The sequence below is a fragment of the Mya arenaria genome, chromosome 10, assembly GCF_026914265.1.
Source record: "Mya arenaria isolate MELC-2E11 chromosome 10, ASM2691426v1".
Lineage (NCBI taxonomy): Eukaryota > Metazoa > Mollusca > Bivalvia > Myida > Myidae > Mya > Mya arenaria.
The window spans coordinates 56,122,750-56,149,867 of record NC_069131.1 but is presented as its reverse complement, the minus strand read 5'-3'; the positions used below and the strand labels follow the sequence as shown (position 1 = coordinate 56,149,867).

The window sequence follows — 27,118 nt, the reverse complement described above, 5'->3', positions numbered from 1 at the left end:
TTATGAAGTCATATTGACCATACGTGTTTGCCCTGTCATTTTTCAAGTCAGAACACATGTCTGTATCCGTTTAGAAAATATTTCGAAATAATGAAATTCAGTAAAGCAAACCAAAACAATAGCAAAGACAAAACATTGCCACTGGCAAGAAGAATGTTTTATGTTTAGATATAACAAGACCTTGCCATCCATAATACACTTAATATATTATTTTGGCAGACGCCAATTATGTTCAAGACAATAAGACACATTAATCATCCTCATTTCGTATTCTCGGGAAAAAAAGACGTATATCGTCCACGCTGCAATGTCCAAGGACAATATATGCGTTACATAAAAAATTCTTGTTCTTCTGACAATAACTTATAATATATTTACCATTGATTCATTTTTTTTTTGTTTTTGGCAAATAAATTGTTTGGTTGTGTTGTCTTGCATAGTCAAATATTTCCAAATGTTATGTCAGTGTTGCTGTTGGCCGCTAAAACGCTACCCCAGTGAAATATGAACAGTCTAACTCTCTGCTATTAGAACTGTTCAATAAGGTTAATTGGCAGGTTCTACAACAACACATTAGAGTTGTTTTAAATGTTTCATACATGATTTCTTAAAATACTCTACTGCTCACATTCATGCAAATGTTTGTTGGCATTCATGTTTGCTTTAGCACCATAAACAACTGGATTAACATTAAAATAGTTTCAATGAGAGAGAGGTTTCCAAATAATTCACAAACTAGAACATACAATGCACCAACAGAAACTCCATCAAGGTAAATAGTTCATCATTAGACAAAACATACTACGTGTTAATTAAATTGAAACAAAGAAGAATTTCTGAAGAAATTATCAAAACGGAGATCACCAGATCCATCAACATTCAATGTAAACATTTATTCTATCAAAACAAAGGCGTTTCCAAATTCGACATGCTTTTCTACCGAAATCATAATCTGGTTTTCAATTACGCAAAAAAATCGTTGTAGAATCTCTTGATTTGATTTTAACAAATTTCTTTGGAGAATAAAGTGCTGATTAAAAGTTAATATATTACATAAGGGTCTCGTAGCTGTTTGCAAGCCTTTGAAGGCAAAGAACGTGCTAAAATGTGGTTTTGCCGGACAAACACTTACTTTTTGTACAAAATACATAAACAAATATTATATTACTTAATATTTCATTCCATTTTAGATTTAAAAAAAAAACAGTTTTGTTGTAAGCAGATTCTGAACTAAGATTTATAACATTGTAATGATAGTTCTTATCAAATTGATCCTTTTTAGGAAGATGAATAAGGAACAGGGAAATGCAATGATTCATTTAGGTCGACATTGAGAAAGAAATAAGACCACCTTTACGTTCATAAGTTTCATTGAGCTCATTACATACATTATATTAATAAACAAATGATATCTCATTTAATCTTATGCTTTCTTGATGACTTTACACTTACTTCAAATTGGTGTAGTGTAGATTGAATAAACTTACAACGTTGTTTAGCTCAATAAACTAGTGACATACTTTCATCTTTCATAATAAGTGCTTTACTGAGCAGGTTGCAAAGACGCTACATATAACACCAATATGATTAATACGTTTTTACCCTTTTTTACAACGAATAAATGTACATATTTAACATTACTTTTAAGTACAGAAACGGCCAGGTAATGTAAGCCTTCCTGAATATTTATATGAAAAACTAGAGAAACAAGCACAGTAGTCGAACGTTTAAACATACACCTCGTTTAAAGGCACAGGGTCAACGCAAAAGACATATAACACAAAAGCAAACAATCACCAACAAGAATCATGGAACAACAGCACAAAACTCCACAAACAACACATACATATATACTATATAAAAAATTATATTTATATTTAATTTATGTTTATCAAGGATTTTTAGGTACCGCCTTAGAACGGTCAGTAAAATGTAAATTTACTGGGGGTGAAACTAGTTTGTGTGCACAACCTCACTCTTACTTGTCTCTAGGTTTCATCCCAAGTCATTGCTAAAACTTGCAATGAGTGGATATGTTATACATAACATTCCTTTATCGTTTACCCATTAGCATGTTTAAAAAATATTGCAAAGCCATTTTTGAATAGCCAATGAGTGTTATTCAATTGGATATTTTGTGAGACTGATATAATTAACATTTCATACAAAATTAACAAATACAACATTCTCAAAGTTCAATGTCATCGAAAACCAACAATATTACTAAATACTTCTATTACTGCAATAATGTTAATACAGCAGGATTCGCCTCATCTACTCCTTTAAGTCCGATTTTTGAAAAATAAGAACTTCAGAGCATACAATTTTTTAACAATCTTTAAACGGACTCAACAAATCAGAAGTTATGTCCCTACGCAGAATATACCAAAAATATAATATCAACTTAAGGGACAAGACATGAAATACGCCAAAAAATAAATACAGTGAAATCATTAATGTTCGTGGGCATGAAATTTCGTGGTTTGCCGAAAAAAAAACAATTTCGTGGGTACTTGAATTCGTGGATTTTCATTTTTGAAAAAAAAACATAATCGAAGATGCGATCGTCCTAGATCGTCTGCATAATATCCACGCGCTGGCCCGTGATTTCCGTCTTCTACGTCATTGGTTTATGACACTCGCTAATGTGGTACGACATGCCAATTAGTGCATATACCCATGCCACTTATCGATTTAATTGGGAATAAAGGTAATAAAAGAAGATGTACCCTGATCATAAATACAGATAGGGAAGCCATTGAATGCCAATTAAGAATTTTGCAAACTGTGAAAACACCGAAAAGGTGCGTATATTGTAACGTTCGGTGCATAGTAACCTTCAATGTACGAGTAATCGATTAATTATTTCATTAAATAAAAAAATCGAGTACAGACACTCATCACGCACATCTTGTAAACTTGGAGAGTTTCATTAACAGCACACGTTTAAACACGTGCTTATAACTGTCATTTGCTGCTTAAAACACATTTAATTGATTTGGTTCAATATTTGTTAAAGGCAGTTATAATATATTAACAGAATAATGATCGTAAGTTATACAGTGAGACAGGTTTTAACACTGTATACTGCGACCTCTGTAAATAATATACTAGAGTATGTACGTAACAAGGCAATTGAAAAAGTGAATAAAGGGTTTATATTTCGTGGGATCTTGAATTCGTGGATCACCCAACCCACGAAAACCACGAACATTAATGCCCCACGAATATTAATGATTTCACAGTAAACTTTACATTAACTGACCATACACAAAATATATGATTTTGATACTTTAATATGCATGTACTTTTGTGTTGTTGTTTTCATTTTAATGTTGCGCGTACTTCTGCATAAATGGGGAAATCAACCATTGTGGAGTCCTCATCAGCGTTGAGACGGGTACATTTTTACTCTCTAGCGTGTGCAGTTATTAATATGATAAATACAGTAATCTCAAATCAACATTATTCCAGACAGAGTGATCAACACTACGTTTTTTAATATACACTAACTAGTTTCAAGAGATGAAGCTTCATTTAAAGCTGAGGTGGCCAAACCAATTGAACAAAAACCCATACCACACACATAACAAAATAACGTTATCAACATATGTTGGGGACGCATTGGAACAGTCAGTAAAAGGAATTTAAAGTAAAGCATCAACGTTCTTACAAGTCAAACAAAACTATTGGTATTCATTTAACACGAAACGCTAGCATGCCAAAATGCTTTGGTCCAATTTAGATTGATTTGAATTGTTGCCAGAATTTCTTGGTCGAGATTTTCTTTCACAAGAAAAAACAGTTAATGTTAAAGTACACCTTATAAGAAAAGTATGTTGAGGGCAAAGGCAGATTATTTTTCGCCGAAAGTTATTGTTTGAAAACGGGCTATGACGTTGATCAAAGGCCTGTTGACATATTTACGTGTGGTACCTAAATGTATAGCCGGGTCGCGACATACGACACCATGCTGCAGCTAGATAACCCATTGTTACGAAAACAATATGAAAATTTTATGTTGATATGTGATTTATCCATGTTGATATATTTGTGATAGCGAATGACACGTATCTACTTCGGTTTAATGGACATTTTACAGTTTACAGCTGCAATAATGTCAGACTACTGTATGTTTCATTTTAGCAAATGTTGATGTAAACATACATACACTATAATACATATAATATAATACAAAGAGCCTTATGCTCAAGTCATACACAAATATTCAGATACACATACAATAGCAACGGCTTCCACGATCCTGTTATATCTTTTGTTTTTCTTTTATAATCCTATACAGAGTAATAACGTTGACCTAAGTGATAAAAGTGAGAAGCGTGTAATTTTACCTAGATAATTTTTTAAGACTTTTATGTTACCATATATTTTAACAATAATGCAATCTATATGTTCTAGAAGTTAAGAAAGTAGTCTAAAATAAAATTGATTTTGAAATAGTGATACTATAAATATTGACTACCTTGTAAGAGACAGTGCATATTGTCAGCCTGAGGTAAATACTGCCGACCGAGGAGAATCCGAGGTTGACAGTATCTTTCGAGGGTTTACAGTATCCACTGTCACCATCAAGGTAGATATTTAAAGTATTCGCGCAACACCTTTACGAACAGTGTATTATCTAAATATTTTGATGTTTCTAATGTCAAAAAAATGTTTTCACTAACAGCTGCAGATATTGCTGCCATTTTTGCAATAACTGACGGCTGGTAAACAAAGCCCTCAGGTGAAACATTTTTTTTTAAATAAAATGCTATCAGTTTATCCTGTATTCCTAGCGATTATGCTTATTGCATATGTTCTACAGAAGTGTATATAATAACAAGGTTGAAATGTCAGTTCTATTAAACATAATTTTCAAATAAAATCCAACTTGAAGGAAAGTCTCAAAAATCTGGAAACGGATCCCATTAGAGCTGATAAATGGCAGTATTTATAACTTTTACAGACAAACAGACAGACAGACGGACCGACGAACGAACAGACAAACAGACAGGCAGACGCACAGACATACACTCAGACACACAGAGACACACACAAACAGATACAAAGACCGTTACACCGACAGACACACAGATAGATACACAGACAGACACCCAGACAGATACAAATACAAATACAAAGACAGACACACAGACAGACACACACAGACAGACACACAGACAGACACACAGACCGACATCCAGACAGATACACAGACAGATACACAGAGACAGTCGGACAGACAGACACACAGACAAGCAAGCAGGCAGGCAGGCACAACAACAACAACAACATGTTTTCTACCACGTAGGCAGAATGTATGATGGTTGTGGTCACATTCAAATAACACCTTAAGTTGATATAAAATAAATAAAAAGGAATCGTTTGCGTGAATTCGGTCCCCTTGCAAGTGTATGTCTGGTTGTAAATGTTCCTCAATATATTGGATTCTAAATTAAAATAATTGAACAAACATTGAACGGCGCTGAAATAATATCGGCTAAGCATCTCTCGTTTCTGGATCGCCACACAATACTCCAAACACTTGTATTATGGTGAAGTTTTTATTGACCCTCCTGTATCGAGACGTGATGTTTTAATTTCGATTTAAACATTTCGTAATAAATGAATAACAAATCATTTCTGTGTTTGTTTCAATACGCAAAATAAGCCAACGATTCATTCAAATCGAATTGCCAAAAACTAACAAACTTATTTATATCTACGCTGAATAAAACTACTTTCGAGCACTGATAGACATCCTGCTATACTTAACAATTTAGTGTTAGTTAAAGAACTCACCGACGGCGACTGAAATGACAATCCAACAAATACTGTCGACTAGGTATTTTTGAAAAGAGACTTTTCTTTTAAGCTATGATTGATATTGTAAACAAACAAGGGTTTCTGCATGAATTTGAAATCCACATTTTTGAATTTGCTGATACAAAGTTTCCTTAATAAAATATTTACTGCTTTGGTTATAATACTGTCTAATTGAGACAGAAAGAATTCACAAAATAGTAACGCCGGGCATATTTATTGTGCCTAGTGTCACGATTGACCATATGGAAAATGTGCTCGTTTGGCTGAGCCGTAGTATAAAATGCCTGACCACTTTTGGTCAGCGTGCTAGACCTGGTGAACCGCTCAACTGTGCGCCAAGCGGGTTCAAGATACCAGAAATACGGAAAATATATTCGTATTGTTTAATATCACATATAGTCGAAGTACAAAATCTTTACTTTAATAACTGTGGAGAATATATATCAACAAAGAATAAATAAGTGTTAAACAAACACGGACTTGTTGAGTTATTATATTTATAAAGAATAACTGGAAGGACTGTTATAATAAAAATGTGATCACGATTCTAAGAACTGGGTTATATACTTTTTATGTGGTCATAGAAACGAGATAGGGCCACAATATGATAATGAACTAAGTCAAAGCGCTATGCTGAAATCAGACAGAACAAACTTTATCATTAAATACACATATTTGGTGTGTGTGTACCACGTGATAAATTTCGTCATAACTGCTACGTCGAAAGGCAATCTTTTTTTTCGAATGAAGACTTTAAACAAAGATAACTCTACTGTTTACTAATCTTATGAAATGAATCATGGCGCAGTCTAAGCCTCTTACAGAGCCCTGCCTTTGGTACTTAACTAAAGTTTGATTTTAACACACTTCGACAAACCTTTTCATAATACCGCCGCCTGATTTAGCACTGTCAAAACAATATTTGGAAACAGGTTTCTGAAAGCGTTTCAGGAAAATTATCACCTATTCAATTTCCGGTTATATCACAAAGGTGGGGCTCTTTAAGCGGCGTAAACTGTTTTTTATACCATTTAAAATGGTTAAGAAAAAGAAAAGTTTTCTTTATTTTAAATGATTATTCAAAGCAAAGTGTTGCTTTCCGACGTAGCTTTTTGACTTTATTTATCACGTAACATACACACACTGATATTCATAAAATTTATTTTTAAAAAGATAAATCGTTGTATGCATTGTAGCCATTCGCTTGTCCACTCCAATTCTTGTTTTAAATTAGTGGATCACGTTTATTTTGCCTTGTATAAATTAATTTTAATATAGATACGTGTCAACTTCAAGTACTTGTCATTTTATTTACATGTATGAAATTCACATACCTTACTCGAAGAATGGTACAATTGACTTACAACATTTTTTGTTGTTTTATTATAAACACATATTCAATTTTGGCATAAAAAACGGTTATCTCAGCTGGTTTTGTATTGAAAACGATCTAAGGGCTTGCGTCAAAACAGTGCAATTTAAGGTTATATCAATAAGGTTTTTTTATGCAAAATGGTGTAAATTGTCATTTTTTTCTCACCATTTTCAATTACAATACAATGAAGCACAGTAATCGAAAATAAATACAAACCTGTTCCGTGGCACATGGCTTTTCAATCATGACATGTTTAGGATCATTTTATTTACACATTTAACAAATAAACATGTTTTTACAATAACTTGGATAAAACAACGGATTCGAATCTTTTTATTTGGTATTAGTTAAAGAAACAGACGAATATGTAATAGTATATTTTAAATCATTTACACATCTTATTACTATTATCTGAAAAAAAACAAGCGATCGGGTTTGTTTATGTTGTATTAGTTTTTGTAAGATTAATGTTAATAGAAACAAAACAGTCATATTGGATTATCCTGTAAAAATGTGTCAGCATAAACAAAAATATCAGACATTTCTCGAATCAACTTAAATTTCCAAATTAGACGTTTTCTCGGAGAGTAAATATTTTGTAACATATTTTTCATTTATCACTGTGTAATATAGTTTACATAGCTACCGTCTGTTGTGTTGTGTGAATAAATAACAGCCTGGTGTATAACAATGACACTATTGATGATATGTTAAGGGGGCAAAATGACTCATTTTTTTACATTTCCCACTAAATGAAAAGTAGTCTTATACAACAGAAACATCACTCTGCAAGTAAGGAGATTTGCACACGCGAACTATAATACTATATATTCAACCATTCGTAAAACAAAGCATAAGCTATTAATGCAATCAACGACAATGACAACCTAGTGACGGAATTAGGTGGCTTTACATTAGGCTATATGACCATGTGTGCACAAGCAGTAAAACATAGTGTGACATCACATACATGATTAAATGGCAGAAATACTATATATTTCTTCCTTGTGCAGACGCAAATGAAATTAAAGACATTAAGACACACACATACGTCATCATAGTGTCGTTTCCTTAAGAAGACAATTCACATATCGTTCACTAAGCGATGTTAAAGTAAATTATATGCGTGACTTAAGCATATCATTTCCATAACCAAGAGGTTAAACGAAAAGCAATTTAGATTTCGGGAGTGGATAGACTCTAAAGTACATTCTGCTTCGTGTGTCTTTCATTCAAAGAATGCATAATCCGTCAATAATTTGTTTGTGTCCTTTCTATTCCTCCTATTTACAATCATTCAGTCATAAAAGATCCGGATTGTACTCTTTTAGTACAAAAGCATTTGCATTTTAAGTTAAAGTTGCAGTGTCTCGTGAATAATAAGTTACGACCACGTTACTATAGCGATAAGAGAACGGGATGGTTTTGTTTTACCAGTGTCTCGAAGCATTTCATACCGTAATAGTAACTCACGTTATCATTGCATAGTCATAGTAGCAAGATGTTATTGCTTGAGTTTTGAGGAAAACATGCATAATAGCTGAATAAGCTAGTCAGTGGAATTTGCCTTTGGCAATAATGTTATTTGATGCTTTTTAACCCCATATAATGTTGGTATTGTTTGGTGGTTAATACATTGTGACCAAAACACATTATTTATTTTTTGCAGTTATTTTTTGTTCAACTTAAATCGGACAATGAACTATATGTATTAAAATACCCTAATTCCCTATTATTGGGTAATATTCATTTTTGTGGTCACGCAAAAGGTTAAAAGCTTAACAACAAACACACTTATATCTGAATTCAATGTTTGATATTGAAACTAGGCTCCAGATCTCACATAAAGTGAATAGATAGTATCCATCCATTGTTTCCCAGCGTTATACTCTAGGCACATGTCAAATAAACCAATTACCGATGTTTGATGATGCCACGAAAGTTTTTAGCATGTGCCGATCTGCCCTTATGCTCCCATGATTTATATGTCCAAGGATTTCATTTGTTTTCATCAATTTAAACATTATCTAATTCTGATCCAGTAGCCATGGCGTTTCGGTTTTGAAATTTTTATTTGTGCAGTTTTTGTATTTGTAAAACTTTCGCTTTTTAAATTTGTTGTTGAATGAACGATTCTAGCACGGATTAGTTTAAACACTCATAACTGTTGATTTAAAACTATAGATGTCTAACATTTGTTTAAATTATTATATTATCGCACAGTATATTGTTGATGAAGTCTAGATATGAAGACGTTTATAATAACTGCTTGCCGGATAGTATAAATGATAATTAAACAGCGATTAAATTAATTTTCAGATTCAAAACATTGCTAATTACACGGAAGAGCAAGTAAGGAGCCCCTCTTTATCTTGTTTCAAGGAGCGAGTGTACCGTTGACAAGTACTCTTTGCGAACTACACGGTATTTGGAAATATCACTTCTTTAGATACGCGCTGTTTTATTAAACGTACTGTCTAAATGTATATAAATTATTACAATAATTCATTTTTGGGGCCCCCATCTCCATTTTCCCCACAATCCCTTGGATAAGTATATTTTCCATTACACAAATGATAAAATGATTGCAATTGGCCCTGAAAATCAGCATTAGAGGTACACTGCAGTTTTTTTAATAGCAAATGAATTAAAATACTTACTCAAACCATACATCACACAAAGCATAAGCTATATATGCAAACAACGACAATGAAACCCTTGTGACAATATTAGGTGGATTTACATTAGGCTATATGACCATCTCTGCGCAAGCAGTAAAACATATTGTGTGAAATCACATATACAGTATGATTAAATGGCAGACATAATATGTCTGTCTTACTTGTGCAGACGCAAATCACGTTAAAGATCTCAAGCCTCATACATCATCATAGTGTCGTTTCCTTGAGATGACAAGCCATATATCGTTCACGATGCGATACCAAAGGACATTATATGCGTTACCTAAGCACACCATTTTCATACAAAAGAGATTAAGAAAATGTTATTTTAGATTTCGAGTTCGGAATTGATTTAAGTGAATTTTTGCTTCGTGTGTCTTTCATTTAAAGACTAATAACCCTTCATTAATTTGTTTGAGTCGCTCCTTTTCGTCATATTCACAATTGTTTAGTCATAAAAGATCCGTATTGTACTCTTATTGCACGAACGCATTTGCATATTACGTTAAAGTTGCATTGTCTCTGAAATAATAAGAAACGCACACGTTACTATAGCGATAAGGGAATGTTATGGTTCAACAGTGTCTCGAAGCATCTCATAACGCTATTGTAACTTAAGTTATCATATCATAAAAAGATATTATTGTTTTAGTAATGAGGAAAACATGTTGCCCAGTACTCACAAATCTCGATATTAAAGTATAGGGCCTAAACTGAACATGGAGAGTCTACACAACATTCAAGTGTGATGCAAATCTTGTCATCAACAATACGTACAAATTTCTCGCAGACTACAAAAATTATTATTTGAACATGTATGATACACGTGTTAAGTTCAGCCTCTGATAACAATGGTTAGTGCACTCGCTTCTTGCTAGGGCATCCCGGGCGCCATTCTCGGCCTTGACATATTCGAGTTTGGATTGTGTTTACTAAGATTGACCCGTGAGATTAAAAACAAAACACGACATTACTCTTGTGTAAAAGCGTGTTAACGAGAGATATTAATATAATGTTGTCATAACTTATTGCTATTCACCACTTTTTCATATTACTGTTCACAACTGTGTTATATTGTTGTACACTGTTTAATATTGCTTTTCAATCCTGTTTAATATTGATATTCATATTTATCTGTTTAAACATTTTTAGCTTTCTGTTAACAACTGTTTAATATTCTTGTTCACTACTGCTTAATATTGCTTTTCAATCCTGTTAAATATTGACATTTAAGCGTCTTTAATATTGCTTACATTTAATTGCCACCATCTGGTGTGTAGTGTGAAGTTATGTCACACTGTTGTATAACAAATACATTATCATTGACATATTAAGGTAGCACAATGGCGTTTTTTACATTTTCCAACAAATGTAAAATGTTCTCTATTACAATAGGAACGTCACTCTACAAGTAAGGAGATCGGCAGGTGTATACTTTCTGTAATATCAACTTTATACAGCTATATTTTTTAATATTTCACCTGGGAAAGCTGAATCTGTGTATAATTTGAGTAACGTGTCCATTGTTTATAAATGCATAATTTTATTCTTTAAGTGTGTATTAGGATGGTGGTCCATAATGAGATCCCGGGATGTGGCATGTAAAGGAACGGAAGCTATCATGTTCAAGAAGTCATGTTTGTATTTGGCAATGTATCTTAGCAATAAGGCGACACTGTGACATTGATTGGAAATGCTCAGCGAAGTGGTAGCATTCCCCAAGAATTAAAATTATGTATCTCGTAATCGGTAGCCTGCGGCAATAGCGGATGTAAAAAATGACACATTAATAGCACAAGTGGAGATGCTACATGATCTATGAATGAAACAGATCATTTCGTTATAACGTATTCAGACGGTCCATCTATAGTACTAAGCTACATTTATTTAAACTTACATAAATGGACGGATCAATTTCGTTGTTTTACTGTAATATTGCTTGAAAACATGTTACCTTGTGACAACAAACATTTTATTGCTTGAAATACATTGTGCGTTCATGGTGATAGTTAGTATATTGCCGGGTTAATCAAAGGAGGATGCACTAGTAACAACATTATATCAGCTGTAAACTGAAAAATTGTCAAATGAACAAACGCAGATAAACAATATCAAAACATAAATAGCAAACAAGTGAACTCATAGCTCATTAAACATGTTCACTAAAGTATATCAAAATAGTTGGTTCGTGATAACATTTCATTTACCAGCAAATTGTTAAAGTGTCGCAATTATCTTGCATATTTTGATAAGGTTGGTAATTATAACGATTTGTTTACACAAACCAAATGCTCACAGCCCATGACCCTGTTTCAGGGCACAATGCTCACAGCCCATGACCCTGTTTCAAGGCACAATGCTCACAGCCCATGACCCTGTTTCAGGACACAATGTTCACAGCCCATGACCCTGTTTTAGGACACAATGCTCACAGACCATGACCTTGTTACAGGGCACAATGCTCACAGCCCATGACCCTGTGTCAGGGCACAATGCTCACAGCCAATGACCCTGTTCAAAGGCACAATGCTCACAGCCCATGACCATGTTCAAAGGCACAATGCTCACAGCCCATGACCCTGTTTCAGGGCACAATGCTCACAGCCCATGACCCTGTTTCAGGGCATAATGCTCACAGCCCATTACCCTGTTCAAAGGCACAATGCTCACAGCCCATGACCCTGTTTCAGGGCACAATGCGCACAGTCTATGGCCCTGTATCAAGTCACAATGCTAAAAGCCCATTTCCCTGTTCAAAGGCACAATGCTCACAGCCCATGACCCTGTTTGAAGACATAATACTCACAATTTACACACACTGACCATACAAATCTAATTGATATGAGAAAATTTAATATTTGTGTCATTCTGTTTTGTTGATTATTTAAAGTGTACATATTTGCTGCAATAAAAAAAATATTTCGATATATTCGATATATTTGATATTTGAAAGCGAAGTGCAGTATTTGAGTGAATTTGCTTATTTTTTGAATTGACAGTGGTGAATATGCAACTACATTAATACATTATGAATAAAAGGTCGCATGTTGCTTAACGAAAACAATGACAGTTTTTTCATTACATTTTTTCGTGATAGAATTTCATTTACCAGCCAATTGTGACGTGTTGCAATTATGAAATTAAGGTTTTGCAGCAGTTTTAATGTTGGCTTTTTCACCGTTCAGAAACAAATAGTCTAATGCTCAGAGGTAGCGTATTATGGGTATATTACATGGGGGAATCACATATCTTGATAATGCAACAGCAAAACTTGCCCGTCAGCCAACATCAACGGAGATCTAACAAAAAGCACACGAACCAACAACAAGAATAAACACAACCTTGAACGGTTAATAGTTAACCATACTAAAGAGTCAGATAAAAAATCTCCAATCACTTGCTTACAACAAGTATCAAGGTGCCGTGTACATATCGCTTTCTTAAGTTAGTATACCACGTGATCATTATCTACAGTCAGTTGGTCATTTGACTCCAAAAATCGTCTTCATTTATACTCTTAAATGTCAGATGAAAAGCACGAACAGTGCTTCAGAATCATATTAATGCTTCGCTGACAACCGACCTTAAAAGTCACTCGCGAAAAAAGTCTGATCACTCTGTATGATAATGCCATTGGCAAAGAAATCGGCAAGAAAATCTGAATGAACACTTACGCAAATGCTGAAAATTGGGCAGCGTTCAACGACAGTTTATTCCATTTATTTATTTTTGGCACATTTAAACATTGCATGGGTAGTGTGCGTATGCCAGCCAGTAGGGAAAACACTTTTGCCCCATTCCCCCTTTTTCAGATACTTGTTAATTTATGTATCGTGTTTTAATAAACGTGTGTTTATTTTGGTATAAGATAAGAACAACTGTACGTATGATATTCATTTTGGTAAAGTTTATACCCTAGAAAAATAATTAATAGTTTAGTTGCACTATAATGGGTACATTCGTTTCTCTTCAGTGTAATTGCTGTTATTACTCTAACCGTTTGCCAAGTAAAGCATTCTTAAACTATAATAGTTTTGCTGACTAATATGACAAAACAATGTGAATGGTTGCCTCAGTTTGGCGACGTCTAACTGCCATGTCATGTTTGGTTTACCTCATTCATGCTGATAAGGTTGTTGCAAGCTTTTCTTCATATCCCCAACTATTGATTACCAAAACATCAGCCGAGGACCAGAACAATTCAAACAGTGCAATCAAATCGCTTCTAATTTCTTATTGGAACCGATTCCCTTTAACTCATGAAAGTATTTACAAACTGTTGATGAACAAACATCAGTACTTAGCAAAGCAGGATATTTGTCTGGCACTGACTGTAATTCTCTGATTCTAATTGGCAAACGTTTGGAAGAATATTTGGCATATTATATTCGGCATGATATTACACACAATCAGACAAAATTTATTAACATTGATGAATAAAAGCGTTGTTTTATTTAGCTATAACTTGACCTTGGTAGACAAAATGAAGTAATATTTCTGTTGCAGTCGCAAATGATGTCCAAGGTGACAAGAGGCATTCATCATCCAGGTGTCGTTTCCTCAAGAAGACAAGCCGTACACCATTCAGAATAAGATGCTTGAGGACATTATATACTTTGCATACTTATATAATTCTCATAATCAAGGGACTAAATAAAAGTCATCTAAGTCAGATTTCGAGATTCGATATTGGTTCCAGTGCATTTTTTGGTTCATGAGTCACTTTAATTAAAGACCAGATAACTCTTCATTAAATTTCTGGTATCACTACTATTCCTCCTATTTCTCTTATTCACATGCATTCAGTCGTATAAATCTGTATTGTAAACTATTTTCATGAACACATTTATGCTTGATAAATTTATGTTCAAGCGGGTGTGTCTCGTAAACATAGTTACTACGAAACAATTATGCTTTCCTTATCATGATGTCTTAAATAACCTAAGAACACTTAAAGCACCATTGTATGTGATGTTTCCGTTATATCAGCAATTGGTTTCAGTTGCACATCATCCTTTTTCACTTGTCATTTGTTTATGAAAATAGGACGATTTGTTACCGAAAGTTGTTTCTCTAACCGTTCCCATGCGGAGATCCTAAGATCGTTCACATGCGGAAATCCTAAGATCGTTCCCAGGTGTAGATCCCAAGATATATTAATCAAGTTTAGGCATCTGTAATTAGTCAATGTATTATTTTGCGTTTTGAGTATCTCATTGAGTGTCCGTTAGGCCTTAAACTTGTGCCTCTAAACTGGGACATCCTTGTATTGTTTGTTTTACTACTGGGCTTTCCCCTGTAATTACCATAAGTTATTTAAATTAATATTATTTTCCATTTATTACCACTCCTTTAAAATTGTGGGTGGGTCAGAGCAATCATTAAGATGAAATGTAAAAACGTTTTAATGACTTTCTCTTGTGTTTAGCCAATTAGTTGATCCATGAACATCATAATTAGTTTCTTTATCTTATATTTCTTACGAAGTTTGAAATGCAATATTATGGGTACATGTAGATGTGTACTTAGACAAAATATACTTTACTTTATTAAATTGAACTAAAGAAATAACCATGCTCTGTTGTGTCTAACCTACATTGAGTCTCCTTTCAATAAAGCGTTCGGATGATGTGTCGAAATGACAGCCTTTTATCAATTCCGCAATAAAGACATTCATATACGCATCGTAAATTGACGTTTGAGTATTACCAGATCCTCTAACAAATGCCCGTTTCCGCTATAATTACAAAGACCCTACATCTAGCCATACGTCAAACAATGTACAAGTTCATAATAAAATACAAACGACAGTGGAATCCTAGAAATCGAATTAGTTGGCTTTGTATATTTTCCAAGGAAAGAAAACAATATTTTCCCGTAAAGAAACAGTAAAACATATGTTTATTATTACATAGTCAATGGTCAGACAAACAACATTTTCTACAAATGAAAATTGTTTATATTATAGTATTATCATGTATATAAAACAGCAACTTTTATCGCATAAAGCATGAGTAGAGTACACACCTTTATCCGTTTTAAGCAAATTTCAATTTAGAAGACTTATATACATTCATTATTTTTTATTAGGAATTTTGAGAGGAAGTATAACAATTTTATCACAGTTGGTAGTACATACACTACATGTAGTTTATCAAACAAAAGTATTATTATTGAATGGAAATGAGATATTACCCATCAATCATGCAATTCCATAATGCGTTTTCTTGGTTTTAACACTGAACAGATGTCGTTTGAAAATGTCTGTCCCATAAATGTAGGTGAAACTTTCAGATATAACCATTTTTGATGATAAAACTCATAACAAAGAAAGAACTGTATATACTGATACGAATGCTTTAATGATTTTTCTGACAGCAACATTCCCAGCCTTTGATACATAGTCATCTTTGACAATGGTAAGACAAAGGATTTAATATTTTAATTTAATACTAGATAAAGCAAATACGTATGCGTGGAACGATTTAAAATATATATTCGCCTACACAAATGACATGCAACATCTTCATTCGTCTCAAGAGTAAACGATCCGTTTAAAATTGTCATAAAAACTTATCAATCTTGAATTCAATCCGGCTGATGTTTAAGATAAAGAAACCAAATCATTTTCTTGTCTGAAACTTCTTGCTATATACATAGGAGAAGGTACTTTAAATGGTTTAAAATTTTCCATAATTTGACTCGAAATTTTTACAGAAAACTAAAAAAGGAAACAAATTAACGGATCATTTTTATATACAAAAAAAGTCCCGTTGACTCATTTTTAAAATAAGTATTATTGATGATATAATGAAATGCAATCATGTAATATAATCTCAGATTTTATCAGTAATATTCTACTGCGTCAAATGGGTAATCTTAACAGGAATTCCTCTAAACAATGCCATCATTAGATTTATGCTGCTTGAATATGGCAACGTTAAGTTATGTAAATCGTCCTAGCCCAACTTAACGTGAGTTTTACTTATCTAGTCCAGTCAAAGTTTCATTAGCATATTCAGTAAGAACATTGCCTATACCCCCCCCCCCAAAAAAAAAAAAGCATGATTGCATTCATTAAAAACTAACATATTTCTAAACACAATTTCAGTGATCAAAAAATACGTTTTTATTGTATTACCGAACCCATTTCAAAGGTATAAAAAACAATCAGAAAAAGAACATCGGGTGGATAACAAAGTAAAAAGGTTTGCAAAATATCCAGATTTTCAAACTATATGCGGAAGCTGTTTTCAAGAAAATATTTATAAGAAATACATATGAAATAGTTTCCAACATGATAGCGTAAAGAGACAATTATTTATCACAACTATACCTGGCTTATATTTAAACATATTAGTTAAGTGAAGCTATACGTAGCAAATGAACACATATAGTAGCAATTTTTTATCATTATTACAAAACAAATTGTTAAATATGTTCATATGACATGTGACATGAATGTCAACAATTCAACATTTGGCAATTATTAACACAAAAAAGACATATGCATTGCCTATCACGTGTTTATGTGTTTTAAACGTTATTCATATTCTGATGAAAAGGTTGCCATGTGTGATAGATTTGTGTATACACTCTTTGGAATGCACTAATTTTAAGGCTACCACCTTCAGGTGTTGAATACGATTTTTTTGGAAATTAAGACCAGAAAGGTTAACAATTATCTTCATTATATCTCATTATAAAATAAATATGATCACACGGCGTGACTGTCACTTTATAAATCACCATTAAAGCTGTAATTGGTTAGTTTTCCGGCGCACATGAAATTTATTGTTACACAGGGAAATGTCATTGACCAGGTGCCGGAAATGAGATATTGATGAATATCGTTTTAATAACTTAATGAGTGATTTTTAGCCAGGGCACGACTTTAAACTGTGTACGCCCCGTTCGTTATTTCGATGTGGTTGTTTACTTTCAACATCCTTCAAGCCAATTTAAGGCTTGAAGAACTAGAACAGATTGCAGATACATAGTGGCACAATAGCACAGTAGTTAAATGGCTTAATCTGACAAGATCTCTTCCTGAACTAGATAGTCTGCACTCTGAAATAATTGATGATGCCATTTGTACCAAAGTCCTATGTACGATTATTGAAATAACATCTTTGGCTTTTCTATATATGTTCTAAATTGATAAACGTATATTGTCAACTCCTACAAAGAAGTTTGGTGTATACACTTTCATTATCCGGATGTCATGATCGAAATTCCTCTACTTACTATGTACATATAACCGTGAGTTTAAATTCGCTATGAATATCAAAACAATGCCAACTGTGTACACATGAGTAGATGCTTCTCGATAATGTTCGATGCATCCGGTTACTTAATGTCAATTGTTAAACAGATCAGTTTCATTCGAAAATGCGTCCTTTCTTTGTAGAATTATTGTATTCCAACATGCTGGTCATGCAATTGATGTTTTTTTTTATTCTATAAATACTTATGTGCAAAACTACAGAAACAAGCTCAGTAGCAAAGAGTTTAAACATAAACCCGGTTTAATGGCACTGGTTAAACGCTAACAACATAGAACACAAATACAAAAAAATACAAACAAGAAACATGGAAGAACAGCCCAAAACTTCAAAAACTGCACAGTGCATACATACTAGATATAAAAAATATAAGGTTTGTTTATCAAGGATTGTTAGGTGCCGCCTTGGAACGGTCAGTAAAATGTAAATTTACTAGGGTTTTAAACCAGTTTACGAGCACAAACCTCACTCTCACTAAAAAAATCCTAAATAAAGAAAAAACGTTAAAGGCAAATCTTATAAGTTTACTATATGGATGAGTAAGGTATATTTTGTTCTTGAATTCTCATTTGATTCAATTTTGGAAAACGAAGCAAATCAAGTTAGTACGATATAAAAAAGAGCCATGTTCCATTATGTTTCCAAGTTCTTTGTTAAAAATGCTTAAAAATATTGCACCTCCGAAATGTGAGAGATTGTAACAAAAATATTCATTTTAAATTTGGAAAAGATTTGCAATCAATTTATAACATGTTATTTACTTTGAGAAAGAAGCATGTGGTTAATCCGACGAACATAAAACCACTATGTAAAATGTTCATGGAAACTGTAGCAATCTCAAAACTGCCTGTTGCAATGGTCTTGCAGGTGTTTTAACTTCTACATACGCGGGTATGTTTTTTCTGCAATTTTTGCCCTTTTCTCATATATTTTCACATGTTGGGTTCCCTTCAGTACGGTTTTTGTTTGCTGATATTTAAAAAACAATACAATTATGAGGAAAGCTCTGCAACAAAGGTAAACGTATCCGCGGTTCTGAGTTACTTTAAACACAACAAAAGCGGATTATTTCACGCCAGTCGTCATAAGCTATGACAGACCTGTCTTTATAAATATATAATTAACACTTTGATCAAAAATATTAGTAGATGTTAGCATAATGCTGTTCTTAAAGCCTAATTATTTTTTTAAACATAAACAGCAATTATGCATTTCAAAATTTTGATATTGTTCTTTATCATTCAAGTCTCAAATTATCATCGTTGTAAAGAATAGGATCGGTGCCTTTTGTTTTAGGACATTTTGCAATCAATATGAAGTCATGTCTTATATTGAGTAGAACCCGGGTTTAATAAGACTGCTATTATTTTGGTCTATTGTCCCATGTATCAATTGTTATAATAGGTTCAAATATCATCCTGTAACAATAAACAATGAATGCGATATTATCAAGCCCTGGATTTTTATGTTAAACCTTAGATATACTGAGTGAACGGAAACTATATATATATATATATATATATATATATATATATATATATATATATATATATATATATAAATCATGTGCGGGATATTTTCAACATTTTTTCTAGCAATTATCACAGGTATTTCCTTTAGTATTCATTATACTATTTCTATTGTATATCTAAGCGTAAGACATTTTCTTAATAATTATGTCAAGTTACTTAGTGATCGAAAATGGAACAATGGTATAACAAATATATACTTTTATATTATCAATGGTGTTTTGTAACCAGTTCCTTTATAAAAATGCCATATGACAATCTGTTTAGTTGAATTTTTTGCTGAAATACTTGATCTTCTTTTCTGGAATTTCAATCAATCGTTAGCAATATTGAAGTATTAAATATCCGTGTTTTATAATAAACGTACCATGCATTTACCTTCAAACAATAGTGTGTAAAAGGCTGCACTCCAAATATGTTACCAGCATGACACGGACATCAGGAGTCGGTCCACAACGGAGGACTGAGCTTTGTTATCTTTAAAATGATTCCTGTTTACCACTTTATTAGGAATTTACAGAAATAACTTCAGCTTAACACTATATTTTTACTAGTTATGCTCAATTTGTCTGTTGCATTTACACCAGCAAACAATATCAATACTAAAATGAAAAAAAAATACAGAACCAAGCTCGCTGTCTAGACAAAAGCTTAAACATACCCCCAGTTTAATGGCACAGGGTAAACGCAATAGACATCACAAACAAACAACAAAAAATCAAAAACAAGAAACAATGAACAACAGCACAAAATTCCGCAAACAACACAGTACATATATACTATATAAAATCAACGTGTGTTTATCAATGATTGTTGTTAATCAAGTCACTATTCATGACTAACATGTGACACAGTTATGACCGCATCTCTGGAGTCATCTTTGAATCTATCAACACAAGAAACAAGTTTAAAAAATATCGTCAAAAAGGAATGCAACGTACACGTCTTCAAATGCTATCTGAATGATGAGAAACGACCCGGAAGCATTTCGTTGTTGTCTGACACCAGAAGCATTATACAAAATTTTCAATACGCGTGTTGTATTTTCGCTTTTGAAAAATCAAAAGGATATTGATGGGCATATTGTGAAATTAAACATGTTTAGTTGTGCTTTGTTTGAACACTAGTTTTTATCAAAGGGAAGAAACCACAATTGATTTTAAAAACAGTTTAAAAGTTAATATTTTCACTCCTTAGTTTGCAATGAAAATATAAAAATGATAATTTCCCTGTTGCTGTTTCACTGATACATCTCCATTTCTCATCGAAAAGTAAGAACGAAATTGTAATGTTTCATTTTAAAGTTTCAAAATGTTAAGTTTTCATGGCGAGAGCAAATATTTCATATCGTATCATAACAGTAGCGTCATTATGGTGTTAATTAAAAATGTTGCCGATACAAAAATAATATAACGGTTGATCAATATAACAGAACATTTGAAATAATCTCGAAGTTAATGATCTAAATTCCATTAACGCATCGTCATCCTAATGATGGATTCTTTACCTTAATAAATTACGATAAATCATTGGTATAGTAACTTCACATAGGGATTAAAATTAAACTGAATCACAGAAAATATGTGTATGAGGCAAACATGAGCAAAAACATTATCTCCCGGGGTCAACATGAAATGATCTAACACATAAATAATATTATGATTATTTAATGCTTAACATCAGACCAGTTATAATTCTGTTCCTTTTTTACAAAATGACAATTAACATCTTATGATTGACCAAGTTAAATGACGTCAGCATAGCGACTCACCAAAATGACGTCTTTGAAAGAACTCAGTAAATGCATGCTTTGATAAGATTTACCTTTTTTTATTTAGGATTGTTGTGTTAAAAGTGAGGTTTGTGCACTTAAACTAGTTTAATATATATGCAAAAAGCTACAGAAACATGCTTAGTAGCAAAAAGTTTAAACATAAACCCGGTTTAGTGGCAATGGGCAAACGCCAAAGACATAGAACACAAATTCACAAACAAGAAACATAGAACAGCACATTGCATAAATACTATATATATATATAAATGTAAATTTACTGGGTTTTTTTTAGTAAATTTACATTTTACTTACCGTTCCAAGGCGGTACCTTACAATCCTTGATAAACATACCTAGTTTTTTATATATATAGTATGTATCTCTGTGCTGTTTGTAGAGTTTTGTGTTGTTCTTCAATGCTTCTTGTTTGTATGTTCTATGTCTTTGGCGTTTACACAGTGCCAATAAACCGGTTTTATGTTTAAACCTTTTGCTACTGCACTTGTTTCTGTAGTTTTTTGCATATATATTCATTGTGAAACCTATACAAAACTTGAGCCAAATTTTTGATACTTATAAGACAAATATATACGTTTAATGCAGTTTAAAGAACGAAAATGAAAATTACTGGATATTGCATATAAGAACATTAATCAAATTGCTGTCCTTTTTTCAGGTGTTTTTGCAGGTGATTTCTGCTACACAAATGATGATGGGTTTCAGTATTGTTTTGGTCAATGCTGTGACTTCAGCTTACACTCTTTGACGTGGAGGTATTGTTGTAATGGCGGAAGTATTAATGGAGGTGCAATGATAGGAATCGGGATTGCATGTATCATCGTGATAAGGTACTTTAAAAGTTTTTAAAAGTGGTCAAACATTTGGAATAAATTTCACCCAACTGTTAAACGAAGTACTATTTGTTTGATATAACATGGTCAGCAATGTATTACTCTTTATTCTTAACAGTTACAATATATTTAACAATTATATAAATAAAAAGAGTTTATGTCAGACAACGTCAGTATTGTCATTTCCATGAGGATATATATTTGATAATTGATAAAAAAAACTTTGGACTTAGTCGACCTTTATTTTGCGGGTTGGGAAGAAAAGAAGGTTGGTGGATGGGTGGTTTGGTAGGTTTGTAAGGTTTTTGTTTTACTCCTCAAACTTGAAGCCGAAGTTTAAATAAATAATAGGAAAGGCTAATATAGCTTTTGGGTAGCGAGTTTTTTATGAGCGGCGCCGGGTAAAGCCAAAAACTATTTGACTATTACAACTGCATCCACGACAGTGTCGTAGGCGTCACGCTTTCGGCTCTGATTTGAAAAAATACCAACTTCTTTTTGATGTCTTTAAACTTTATGTCCTTGATTAGCACATGGGTGTTGGTCAGCCGATGATCCCTTTTGTTTTTTTTAAATCAGTAAGTCATGGTCATGATGACATGTATTAAGATGATGGTTGTTTATTAGATTCGCGGAATTCTAGTTTTATTGTTGTTGTACTTACAGTTTGACCAGCACTATCGTATACTATTTTTTCTGCTACCTTCCAAATGAGAGAAAGAGAAAAAATAATCCTGATCTGCCACCGCCCTACTCTGCCACGGGGGTAGCCACGACCTCTACCAGCGGTCTTATGTTCCAGACGACCCCCGCACACCCGAAACATGAAGCTCTGTATAATGTTTCAGCAGCTTCTAAAGGTATAAAATATATTTTACATGCTTTAACTTCGTTAAATGACACAAAGTCAACAAGTTAGATACCGGAACAATTTTAAAATTAAATAGAAAAAAACACATTTAACACTTGCAATGTTAGGTGCGTGTTTGAATTCATCGTAAATACAATACACTAGTTGACCATTTATGTTAGTTACACTCATAATCAATGGCGTATATCGCCTTTTTTCTGCCTTCGGTTTCTATCAAGAAAGCAAAATAATAATAAATAGTTTGTGCCAAGCACCCGCAAACTGATTGGATTTAGGCACCCGTATGGTCGACCTTCTTTTCCCGGTGAAGCATTTCTGAATGCAAAATACCCTAATAATTATGCACATGAACTAATTTTTATTACATCTATTTACGTAGTTGTTAGCCTAAATAACATTTGAATGTATCTTAGAATATTTATCAATTAAGACATGCCAATTTTTTAACACTTCTTTTCTTTATTATGTGTAACAACAAACACAATATGTTTTATTATTGGTATTTCTTTGATTTGAACAAATCAATCCGTCCTTGAACATGAAAATTCATTTAACCAACTTTTTTGATAGCCTAAACATCTTATAAACAATATAAAATTGGAGACAATCTTTCAAACTATACCAAAAAAAAAATGTATATTCCTTTAACGATAATAAATTTAGATATAATCTGTACATTATGGGAGTTTCATTCAAATCTGAAAATAAAATGGTACTAACACGTTAACAAATATAGAAAAAACATATTAATAGTAACACAGTGTACACGCCATGGTGTGACCTCTTTACTAGCCTGGAGCAGCTGAATCTGAAAACAATATGTTTAAACCGTTCAGTGTGTGATTTCATGAAGGGCAATATGTGTTACATGATGAAAATAATTCATTTTTTCATTGATATGTATATTGAATTTGTAGTTATAAGAATTGAATATTATTTTTTATATCCTATTTATTGATGTATATAAGCACTCCTATTACACGTCCATAGAGGAAAGAATATGCTTTCAAATGTGTTATTTTTTCCGATGAAAAAAACATCTTCGGAATACACTTGTGATTGGTCAAATACCTTTTTTAACAATGCAATGTATGTGACGTCGATGAAACAGGTGACGTCATTGACGCCGCTGCTGCTAAAGCATCAGAATTTATACTACGTTCGTTTTATCTTGGAAACGTTATTTACAGCGTTGTATGTTGATACTTCTACAAAACTTTGCAAATAATAACAGTAAATATTAACAATAATGTTTTAAAATTGTGGTTCAACTGTGAATGAAATCGTTTGTTCATGCTTCGGATTTCTCTTGTTTTTAACTAACCAAATTTCTTCATGTACGTGTGATCCTGAACCATCTTGAATCATACGTTAAATATTTGTATTAAAATTTGATGTTCATTCAAAAAAGTAGTATTTTTTCCGCTTGTAAATAGACTTCAATTCCTAAAAGTATTTTGTTAGCTAGCGTATTAATCTTATTCAAAAGGAACTTTTTTCTCAAACAATTATATATAACGTTTGTTCCAGATGCACCACCAGCACCCGTGGCGCCTACACAGTCAAGTCAAGTCACCATATCAAGTGACCCTCTGGTCAGACCATATCATGACCCATTGCAAGCACGAACGCCTTTGTTTTGAGGAACATTTGACATGACCCATTGCAAGGTGGAAGGTCTTTTTGTTTGGGAAAATCTGACGTTAACCATTGCAAGTTCGAATGTTTTTGATGCGATGATCATCACATAACTAAAATACGTATATTTATAAGGATTATGCACAATATACGTATGTCTCATTTGTAATGGAAATGAACAGTCCTATTGTATGACGTTTTTTACCATGTTACATTTTTAATACTGCTTTAGTATTGTTGTTTATTCCTGTCATATACGGAGCATCGTGCTATATCAAAGACAAAAGCCCGGATTATCGTTCCCATTCGTCGTTTTCCAATCATAGACTAGAAAGTTGAAATTAGATACTACGCTTGTGAACAATAAAAAAGCTCCGTGTCTGCTTAGCGATAAAAAAGCATATATTTTTAAATAATTAGCAGGAGTACGCTTTCATCAAATGTGTATTATTTCATTTGATCAACGTTGCTAACTCGTACCGTTTATACATTGAATGTGTGTACTTGTTGTTCATATTATATGTCAATTGTATGAATCTTTAAGGTGATAATGCGGTGTTTATCGGTGGTGTTGTATAATTCAAAGTATTATAATAGTATGTGACGTCTATTGTCGGATATGGAAATGTGATTATGCTCGGTTGTCATGGATATGCGCGCAGTTATTCAGATTATGTTAATAGTCAAATCGGTCTTTAAATAATTCTGAGGAGAGTGAAGCATTATTTATTGAAAGGTGCATGAACACTTTTTTGTGTCGTCATTGGAAGCGAGAAATAAGTAATTAACATTCTTATTATTGCCACAAGACAATGTTTCTTTGATGCTACAGACGACAGTCTTCAACAAGAGAGATAATTACAATGTGATGACCATTTAAAAGGAGTTCCATATGGGTACTTGTTTTGTCTTTGCCCGTGGACAAGATAAGAATTTCTATCATGGTTAGTTTTTTTGGCAATTTCTGTGAGTGTTGACTTCAATAAAATGTATCCTAGCTCCCATTGATTTCTTAATCAAGCATATGTACAATAATGAAATTGATTTTTATCGGGTAAAGTCATGACTTTGTTTAAAAATGCAAGCCCAAGTTATATAAGCACAGTTAGATATATGTATCAACGATGTCAAAAAAACTTCACCATTATGGCGTAGTGCTAAGGCTGGCAAAAGCCGCTGCAAATCAAGTTTAATGGTTTTCATGATCATACCATATCACGTGACTTATTTAATTAAGATAAACACAACACTGACATAACATCATTAGCAGGTCGCTTAATTAAAGAAAACAAAATATAAAAGCAATTTCAGTGTCATGCTAAGCAATCGAAAATAAATGAGTGAGGAAAAACTAATTGCTGATCGATGTAAATGAATATCGTCTTTTCCGCAATCATTAAATCCAGCGGAAGTAACGATTGCAGTAGTTGAAACATTATCTCGGCTGTAAACGGTAAAACTGACCAATAAACCAGAATAGAAAATAATTACCTGCTATCACACATATATCAAACAGGAGAAATCACATAGTGACGAAACAATTTCCGAAAACATATCGTTACATAAGTATATTTTTGCGTGACATTTCGGTATCAACCAGCATCGTAGTGGTGTATGTCGCATTTCCGTTTCCAATTAAGATACTGCACATTCATATGTTAACAGTTTTTCACATCAACGTCATAGGTATGTGTTTTATCAAATTACGTGTGTTGAAATGTCATCCATTATCTTGGAAATTAATCTTCCACGAAGTTCGTACGTTCTCCAAGGCATTTGACACAACCAAATTAAGTAAATCGTGTTCATGTTTTGTTATTTCTGCTCTTTACATCCGATTGTATTTCTCTGATCTAGACTGAATAGTGTAGGCATGTTGTTTTTAGTTTGTACAGGAATTATTAAAACAAATCAAATCATTCTTTTATCATTAGCTCATCTGCTATTAGTTCCACTTGACGAAAGTATGAGATCAATTTGGTTCCCTCTCTGTTGCAAACAATGCAGAGATGAGTTAAAATGAATCGAGCGTGTTTGCAAATGATAGGATTATTTTTAAATTAAAAAAAGATATAATAATGCAAATTCGGATGCAAATATCTTGGGATGCTGCCGTATTTTGGTAAATGGATATTTATCGTTATCAGGCTAAACCAAACAGTTATAGTTTAAGTCCCCATTTGATCTGTGTTTTAACGAACTAGTGTTTCACTGTCCATTCAAAGGCGGTAATCTCATCATTTATCGGTAAAGCTGTTTTGATGTGTGTGTGGTCTGTTTTTGCTGT

The 27,118-nt window shown here is 33.0% G+C and overlaps 1 protein-coding gene across 1 annotated transcript; it reads left to right on the top strand.

Moving 5' to 3' along the window:
- The first annotated feature begins 19,692 nt into the window (after window positions 1-19,692).
- LOC128206596 (uncharacterized) lies at window positions 19,693-26,752 on the top strand. The gene is made up of 4 exons (XM_052909171.1): window positions 19,693-19,777; window positions 22,148-22,319; window positions 22,989-23,182; window positions 24,724-26,752. The coding sequence occupies exons 1-4, from the start codon at window positions 19,735-19,737 to the stop codon at window positions 24,834-24,836; spliced, it is 522 nt and encodes a 173-aa protein (XP_052765131.1). The 5' UTR covers window positions 19,693-19,734; the 3' UTR covers window positions 24,837-26,752.
- The last annotated feature ends 366 nt before the right edge of the window (window positions 26,753-27,118 follow it).